At 39.9% G+C, this 9,370-nt stretch overlaps 1 protein-coding gene across 2 annotated transcripts in view; it reads right to left on the reverse strand.

Annotated features, from left to right (window-relative positions):
• cpq (carboxypeptidase Q) overlaps positions 1-9,370 on the reverse strand; it is a 25,061-nt gene that overhangs the window by 14,905 nt on the left and 786 nt on the right. For both annotated transcript variants that reach the window (XM_015380744.1, XM_015380743.1), the window contains exons 3-7: positions 7,492-7,707; positions 7,276-7,392; positions 6,985-7,192; positions 6,703-6,910; positions 1,312-1,423 (exon numbers count right to left, since the gene is read on the reverse strand). In XM_015380744.1, the coding sequence (XP_015236230.1) occupies positions 1,312-1,423; positions 6,703-6,910; positions 6,985-7,192; positions 7,276-7,392; positions 7,492-7,707 (861 nt within the window). The remainder of the gene's footprint in view (positions 1-1,311; positions 1,424-6,702; positions 6,911-6,984; positions 7,193-7,275; positions 7,393-7,491; positions 7,708-9,370) is intronic.

A 9,370-nucleotide genomic window follows, 5' to 3' on the forward strand; every position in this document is an offset into this window, starting at 1 on the left:
TTTTTTCTGCTACACCCGGCTACGCCAAGTACATCCCGCTGCAGCCTGTGGGAAGGCGGGGCTTGACGTCAATCTATCCATCAAATTTCTGACCTGCTTAATCCCTTATGGGGTCACGGGGGTTGCTCGTGCCTATCTCCAGCGTTGATTAAGAAAAGCAATATAACCAAATACTTGCTGGTGCTGAAGTTCAAATAATAATATAATATGAGTAGACCCGGCATTGGCTGTCGCGGCGCAGGAATTACGGCCGCCATATTGGGGCGGTCGACCTGCTACTCAAACCTGCTGATTCAAGCTGAACACACTAATGATGCCTCAGCACTGTGCGGCGTATTTTTGTTTAAATTTACGGACTATTGACGTCAGGGCTCGAGGGATAACTTTTTACAATTAAGATGAAAACATATCTTTACATATATTTTTATATATATCTTCTTATATGTCTATGTGCTTCCCTGCCCTGTTACGTCAGCATTTCCAATATGGCTGTCCTTGATGTGGGCAGGGCTTGATGTGAAGCCCCGCCTTCCCGCAGGCTGCAGCAGGATGCTTCTCGTCTACGCTGCTTCGCTTCTTCTTCTTCTTGTTTACTACTGGTGGTTGGCTTTGGTCGCAGTACCGCCACCTTCTTCTCTGGAGTGTAAACGCTTTGCCTATGAGAAAAAGGAGCAGCGCATGAACCGAACGAAACACACGCGAACCGGACCGAGACAGTCGAACTGAACGGTTCGGACGGTTTTCATAAGCCATTTCATCCCTAGTGTATATATATATATATATATGTATATGTATATGTATCTATGCTTAGTCGAAAAGGGGGTAGCACTGCTGCAGCAGCAAGAAGGTTGTTGGTTCGATTCCTGGCCCAGGGTCTTTCTGCATGGAGTTTGCATGTTACTCTGGCTTCCACCCACAGTCCAAAAACATGATTGTTAGGTTAAACGGCTTCTCTAAATTCTCCTTAGGTGTGAGTGTATGCGTGAATGGTTGTCCTTTTTGTCTCTGTGTTGCCCTGCGATGACTGGCGACTTGTCCAGGGTGTATCCCACCTCTTGCCTGTAGACAGCTGGAGATAGGCACCAGCAGAAAATGGATGGGTATATGTGTACATATATATATGTTTAATACATAAAGTTGGCCTTGGCGTGCACATCTGGTGTTGCTCACAGTGGTCTTCAGTGTACTTTAGGGGCTTGTGTGTATTCCCAGTCTCAGACATAATTAATCAGAGGGAGGATTGGTTGCAACAAAACTCATGAGCATGACTACTTTTATCTGTTTCCATCTCTATATTTCCCCAAGGGTTACCTAGGTCCTTGATAAGTGACAGAGCCTCCCAGGATATCATGGCTCCACCTCCATCATCCATGGCGCCTTGGCCCACATCCCAGCTGTCAAGATGACCACTCAATAGGACAACCTGTCAGAGTGTGTAGATAAACAGCGTCAACATCAACAGGAGCCACTGCAGCAGTTTCAACTATGCACATTTCGGGTGACTTCACAGAGGAAGAAAACACTACCTAATACTTATTATGTCCATTTGTCATTATGGCTACATCTTATATTTAAAACAAACAACATCCCGTTGACTGTCACCTACCATTCTAAGGATGTATGTGGTGCCTCCATGTATGGCAGGCTTGACCCTCCCAAGGGATAAACAACAGCAGCGGATTTAAGTCAGTAATGCTTTTTCAGGTGTTTTAAAATGGTTTTTGGTTATTTTTGTGTGGCCAGTTAACAGGATATACTCTTCACATTTTATTCACTATTTGTTTCCTAAACTGAGATTTTAATCAGAACGAAGAGAAGACAATCCCCCAAATAAGATCCCAATGGTAGAGGAGCATAATTGCAAATGTTATTATCTCCTTCAGGAATCTGAAAGTGAGACAGAACCTCCTGTCAGATGGCTGATCCTAACCTTATGCTGCAGGTTACAAAAAGCAGATGCTGACCTGACTATCTGCTATCTGGACAACAATTCAGAAGTCAAAACATTTCTTTTAAAAAGAAACTTTCTGAGTCTTTGCTTTGCTGCTAGAATTGCAGAGGGAAAAAAAAGGGCAAGAAGTGCCAGAGGTTTATGGTTGTCTGCAGCTCTTCGGTCAGCTATGGACTATTCATTTGTGGCAGAGATGTTCTTACAGCAATTAACTGAGAAAACTCGGGCATTCAGATCTGTGGTTTCCTTTTTTACAACACCCTATGAGCAGACTTTTGTAAAAACACAGTACTTTATCTCCCATCTTTATCTTTATTTTTAAGCTCAATCTACTAATCTTGCTTTTAAATCAGTTGCCTTCAGTCAAGCTGAGTGAGTGTTCTTTCACACAAAGTTATAGAGCCACAATCTGAGAGATGTTGACTGTACTTTTAGCTTTTCTAAATATGTTTTTTTTTTTTTACTTGAGTCTGAGGCACAAATGATGGTATGTATTATAACTTCCCTCCTTTGGGCTAAATATGTACCCTCAGCTTTTTTTATGACCAAATAACATGCTGGGAGAAACAGGCTTTTCCCTCTTATTTATGCTTTGACAGCTTAAATGTTAACTTCCTTATTTTAAGCAGGATTCATACTAAGTGCAAAGTGCTTTAATCAGTTAAACCCTCACGAGTAACACTGATTATGTGGGGGGGTCTTTCAACTGTGTCTGATCTCTAACATCATGCTATAGACAATCCCTGCAATGCAAAGCACTCTGGGGAAAACAAGAAGTAACAATATCTGCCAGGAAGCTGAAACAATTTACACTTTAGAAATAACTCTTTCAGTCACTTCACTTGTCGGCACATTACTTCCTCAGGTAGGGCATCTGGCTGTGCTTCTCACACATTGTTTACTGTCTCATTGGACAAGGTTAAGCACAAATCATATTTGTGAGCTCAGTGTTTTAGATGGATTGTTTTAGCATTGATGCTCAGCTTGCATAAAGTCGAAACGTCACCAACTTTCACTTGTGTTGGTGGCTTCGCTAAGCTTTCTTACTGTCTTGTAGATCCACCAACACAGATATTGTTATGTATAGAAATAAAGATAGGAACATACATAAGTTCCTAGATTTAGAGCTGTTCAAAAGACTTGGAGTTAATCGTAACAGAGCGGTTTCAGCAGACTCAGGGCCTCACATCTGTGACAGATAAAGGACCAGAGAGTACAGAGTTTGAAGAGGCAATCAAAGCAAACTGAGATCTAGGACATTTAAAAGACTACGTTTCTTGTTTTCAAGCCACCAAAAAAAGGCACAAAAAGAGGAAAAAAAAACCTTTACTAAACAAAACATACAGAGAATTAAGGAAAACATCTGTACTCTTCACACCCTAGAAGATTTTTGTCCAACTATGCCAACTTTCCCCAACTAGATAAGTTTGGTGCAGGCTCAGTCCAACTGTGAAACCTGGCTAACGTTTAGCAGCATGTCTGAAGCCAAGCATGAGCTGCAAGCCTTAATTTAGTTGAAGGAGGAAAAAGGTTGTAAAAATGATGAAATACGTGCTTATTAGCAGTTAAACAATTGAGTGCAGAAATCCTAAACAGCTAACAATTCAGAGAGATAAAACATTAAATGTCTGCAGCCTTTAGTGTAAACTTTGCAGATTGTTTACATGCACAATAAGCTGCACACATTGCTAAAGGGGGATAAACAACTAAAACTTCATTTCAAAGAAAAATGGAAAAGGCGGACACTGAGGGGGTGGAAAATTTTTTTTAACACATCAGCAGTCTAGGAGGAATTAAAAGGGCAACCTAAATCTGGATATGACTCACAAAACCTCAAATGTACATTTTTCTTTAAGCAAGTCCTCTCTTTTTTTTTCTCTCTTTTCGTGCACACACAGCCAAACACACACACACACACACACACAGTCCAGCCACAACTGCTGCTACAGCGAGCTGGAACACAAAGTTTCAGGGCCAGACATGATGTCAGCCCGACCATGTGTTTCAGTTCCCTTTCCTACCAAGATGGACTTAATGTTGGCTCAAGAACGACAACAGCTCTAATATACAAGACATCTCTTAAGCAAAGCATTTTTATGTCTTTTATTTCAAGCAGTTAATTTTAATCTGACTGGGGAAGAGAAATTGGAAGTGCTTTCGTTTTAAATATGTTAAAAATGTATGAAGTGGGGCCTGATGAGGACGGTATGATGAGACCGATCTTATGATCGGCTTGTTGGAACGTCTCTTCCAGGGATAATTTGCAGCTGTTTTGAATACTTACCATTTGCTGATTCTTGTTGAAGAATAGGCGACACTTATGGGGGAAATTCCTGTTCAGTGTTTTCCAGATTGATAAATATCAGCCGTTGTTTATCTAATTAGTCTTTCCTTCTTTACAAAAGAACCAGAAAACCGGCCCGGCTTGTGATTCAGAGCAAGGGATCACGCATGTTCAACAAGACAATCAGGTTTAATTAGAAAAACTGGTTGCCTACAGTATTATTCTCTAAATGCAAACTGAAAGAGAAAGCGGTTATTCAGTTTAACACGAATAATATTTTGCTTAGGTTTGCAGAGGTCTGAACTTTTAAAAGTATCATATTCTAGATATGATTGGCTTTAAGCCCCTCAGCCATTTTTGTTAGGAATGAAAAGCAGCATCAGCATCACCCCTGCATCCATAACTCTCTCGCAATTAGTTTATTTGCCTGAATTAATGTATGTCTGTATAATATGGATACTTAAAAAAAAACATTTAAAAAATCATGTATGGAAATACACCACTGCTAAAAAAATATAAAGGAATTTTAAATATATAATAATTAAACACTTTTATGAATTTTTTGCTGTTTGTTCTGAAGAGGTGTTTTTAAGACCAAGCCTACTGCACTGTGCCAAGTAGTGCAGGATTTCTATTGCTATCTGACAGAGAAAATCAACTCACTGAATCTGGTAAACCTAAACAACATGTAAACAGTTAATGATTCTGTGAGAAAACTGATGATTTTTTTAAAACTCTTTCAAAAAAATCTGTTTCTAATAATAGCTTTCAATGGTAAGCACGATGCTCTTGCACGATTTAAATGTTTCCCTCTTCAATTATTCACACACAAAACACAATAAAACAGTCCCCAACATAACACAGATCACACAGTAAAAACTTCACACTTGTGACACATCAGGGTCTCATCTAACAAAAAGTCCCTTTATGTCCACTGTTATACTGCAGGGTTGTTGTCATTTGTTAAGGCTAAAACCTACTCACCACTTTTGACATTTAAGGACCTCTTTAGGTTAAGGAACACAAACAAATGATGGTACTTTATGTAAAATGGATGTACCAATTGGTCCTGACATTCAGCATTAAAAATACATAAATATCCCACCACTGTTACCAGGCATTGGTTCCCTAAAACATCAGACTGTTTTTTGGTTTCTGCTTTTTTAAATAAAGCATTTGATATGTTACTCTCATAAATCAGCACTCAGTACTGAGATGTATTCAGATCTTCAGAGGGATTTTTGTCTATTCTAAAAACAGCTATTTTCACAGTAGGATTATGCTTAAAGTATGTTTAAACTTTGGTTTTATTTGCCTCTAGAAAGTTTAAAAAGCCAAAAGAGGTTAAAAAACCACTGATCCTTGTCTTAATTAGGACACTTCAGCACCACATTATTATTACCTTCTAGCAGACTGCCTGAAAATAGTTTCGATTAAAGTAAGAAGTTTGTCTCTGTTTGGAAATGAGACCGCTGTTTATTTAAAAAAAAAAAAAAAGAAAAAGGAGAATTAATTTAGAGAAAAATGTATATTTATTTTTCTATTTTTGATTAAAGTGGCTGGTTGGTTATTCATGCCCTTCTTAAAAACAGTGATATCCTTATTGCCATTTCAGCACTGAACACTTCTTATGACCAGCTGAAACACTTTGTGTGTGTTTTCAAATGCATTTTAATGATGGAGGGCCTCCTTGCCATCACCTTAATCTTTAGTTCTTTCCATGGTTTTTCTAGCAGATTCATGCCCTGGCCCTCGTTGGGTAGCTCCAATATGTCGAGACCTTAAATCTGTCACCTCTATGAATAATTTTCCTCTGCTCCACTGGGGTGGCTCAGCTATAAAGTACACTTCATAGAGCTGAAATACTGACCAGCAGTTTGCACTTAATTCTAATGGCTCTTAACAACAATTTTGTTCAGTCCACCATGTTGCAATAACAATAAATATTCAGTTGTGTTTTTATTTAGATAAAGTCCATCGTGCAACAGGAGGAAAATCCCGTTCTCCTTCTTTTGCAGGGAAAATCTGCTTTGACACTTTAAAGCAACCAGACTCGCTGTGTTGTTTACCTAAAAGCTGCCAGAAAATGGAAATGTAAAAAAAAGTTTCCTGCCAATTTACATTATTTTATAACTTAAACTATACTGCTTATAATATAAGTCTGTGGTATCCGGATTCCCCTAAAGATCAGACACTTTTGCAACTTTAAAATAAAGCTTACCCAAACAGTTTGGGAAATCTTTGGGCAACACAACCTGGAGATGCAAGTCTAATGTGCTAAATCAACTTATTCACTTATTTAACTATAAAAATATTTTCTGGGTTTTGAAGTCACCAAGATAATCTACCAAATAAGCTTTACCTACACACAAATCCTCTAATAAGAAATAAAAACAGTGTGGTTTGAGTCTGATGGTGTACAGAGATAAAGGAGCCATGCAGGTACATGTGAGTGAGTGATAGCTACCTGCTCCGGGTGCTGCCAGCCCCTTATCTCAGCAACGGTGTTAAAAGAGTCAGCATCAGGCAAAGTCTGGGCTCCCATTTCGAGTCTGACTATGATCTTGTGTTTATTCTGAGCCAAACGCCACATCAGCTCAGCGTCCTCCACTGTGATGCAGGCTGTGGGGATTCGCTTCACTCCATCTTGGTAGATCTGCCATCCTGTGTGAGGACTAGAAGGCAATACACGGTGATGTGAATGTATCTGCATTTAGGACAGTCAATAGTTTGTAGAAGGGTTAACTACCTGTTAATAGAGAAAGGAGTTACTGATCTGATGAGTGTGGCCACAGCTCCCACTTTAGCTGCCTCTGAAGCACCGAAAGCGCGATAAGAAACTGTCTCTCCGTAGCTGATAAATGGTTGGTTAAAAACCACAATCCGCCCCGCCGCCTCGCTGGCTCTACGCTTCAGTTCCTCAAAAGACTGAACCACCAACACCTCAGCCTTAATACCTGAACAGATATGAATGGGGGATGAATAATGATGAGGGTGCTGAAGCACAAAGGATCTCAGCTTAATAAATTCTGATCTCTACCTTCTGGAGGTGTTCCTACACTGCTGCCCAGTCCCAGTATAGCCAGGCTCTTGGCCCTGGGTGCAATCATCTCTGCACTCTCCTTCCCTCTTACCCAGTGAGGAATTTTTACTGGTTCTTTTAGAGGAAACAGAGAAAAGAACAAACAATACCATAAACCACAACGTTTTAATTAAAGTTTTTATAAAACATCTTAGTCATTCATTTAAAACTCACCCAGATGAACATCCAGCCCATCCTGACTCAAGGCTTTGTACATGTATTTAATAGCCATTTCCAGGTTCTGTGACCCACTGACCCGGTTCCCTATAGTGTCAGTAAAGTCAGCCAGCCGCTTGTAGGAGCGGTTCTGGGCAGCGCCAAAGACTGCTAGCTCAATGATCTGTTTGGCCACATCAGAGTATCTTCCCACCTCCGCTCTTACATCTGGGGCTGGATTCAAAAACACCATAAGTTGTTCACTCAAAGTGGGTCTTAGTGATAGGAATTTCACTAAAATTACAAAAAGATTTTCTACAATACATAGAACATCAACAACAATGTGGATGTATTCCCAAAGAGACAGAAACTGTTGTTAAATATTCAGGACAGTTAAATGTAATTGGTGAGTAAAGAGGTAGCATAAAGTGACAGGCTCTATAACAGCAGCCCTGACAGTCTGATGGTCCAAAAAATGATACAATCCCAAAAAGAAAAGATTTCATCAACAAGAAGCAACTTTCACAGCACATCTATTGGTAAAAGGCTACTACTAAATTAAGCAGGGCTGAGCTGGGCTAAGTGTAAATTGGGTGTTAGCCAGCTTTGGCTTTATTGGGTCATAAATAGGATGATAATTTCAAACATAGGAGAAAATCTAAAAAATGGCTTTATAGGAATCAAATCAAAATTTTGCAGTGGGCCAAAACCTGATTGATGCAATAAAAAGGGATCTGAAATAGATCAGAAAACAATTGGATGCAAACTTTTATGAAACCGACAACTTAATGCAGTAGGTTGTTGTTTTAGAAACTGCTTAATGATAGGGTGCGAGTACTGATAAATGCCACGCTACATGTATCAGCATATATTGCATTATTGGGTTAGAGCAGTACGCTTCTTCTCTGAGAAGGTTGCAAGTAGCCGGTTCAATCCTGACAGCCTCCACTCTGGCTCCCTGAGCAGAACCCTTAACTCCACACTGCTCCCCGGGCGCCACACAAGGGGAAGGGTTAAAATGCAGAGGACAGATTTCTCCATTGTGGGACAATAGGGGATTTAAATTAACATTACAATGCATCATGGACAAAACTTTGATTCCAAAAGTTGAGGGTACGCAAGTATTTTTTAATATAACTAACTGGGGGTGTAAATCACACCCATTATGGTGATTCGATTCAGTATCAATTTCCTGACCCAACGATGCGATTATTTTCGATACTCAAGAATGATTCGATTTGATTAATTGGAAATGTTTTTGTTTTACCCTACAGGCTAGACAATGTTTCAAATTTGAAATAAATCAATGAAAGCTGTAATATCATTATGCATTTTATTTGAGAAACAACAGCCAATAACAGAAGTAGCAAAGTTGTACACCACCTAGGCCAATGAAAACCTAATTCACTGAAAAATAATAATGCCTCTGTGTTATTGATTCTGATTCTGCCTTGCATCAAAAAATACTGCAAGTGGAACGAGAGTAGTGGCTAAAGGAATTGAGGTAGGAGGGCAAAATCGGTTTAGCCTCACCGCAGCGCGGGAGTCAGAATTACGTCCAGGAGCAAATGGATCAAAACAGACCGGAAGAATGAAAAGCATGAATCGATACTCTTGCAGACGTGTCAATGCATCGGATCGTCGGCTGTTGGATCGATACAAAACGATTATTAGTTACACCCCTATAACTAACTTCAGCGTGTCGACAGCCAATCAGAAGGATGGTGGTCCAATCAGGAGTTTGTGGGCGGTCCAAACTGATGGAAACGGGATTCAGCTTAAGCTGAGGTCTCCCAGTTGGTCCTAGTGCTCGACAAATGTCTGCGTACTGTAGCAAAACATTGTTTTTGGATAGTAAAACCTGCAGGGGACCAAAACACGTGTTTGAAAAAGTCCC

Source organism: Cyprinodon variegatus, unplaced genomic scaffold (genome assembly GCF_000732505.1).
Source record: "Cyprinodon variegatus isolate N-32 unplaced genomic scaffold, C_variegatus-1.0 Scaffold221, whole genome shotgun sequence".
Classification (NCBI taxonomy): domain Eukaryota; kingdom Metazoa; phylum Chordata; class Actinopteri; order Cyprinodontiformes; family Cyprinodontidae; genus Cyprinodon; species Cyprinodon variegatus.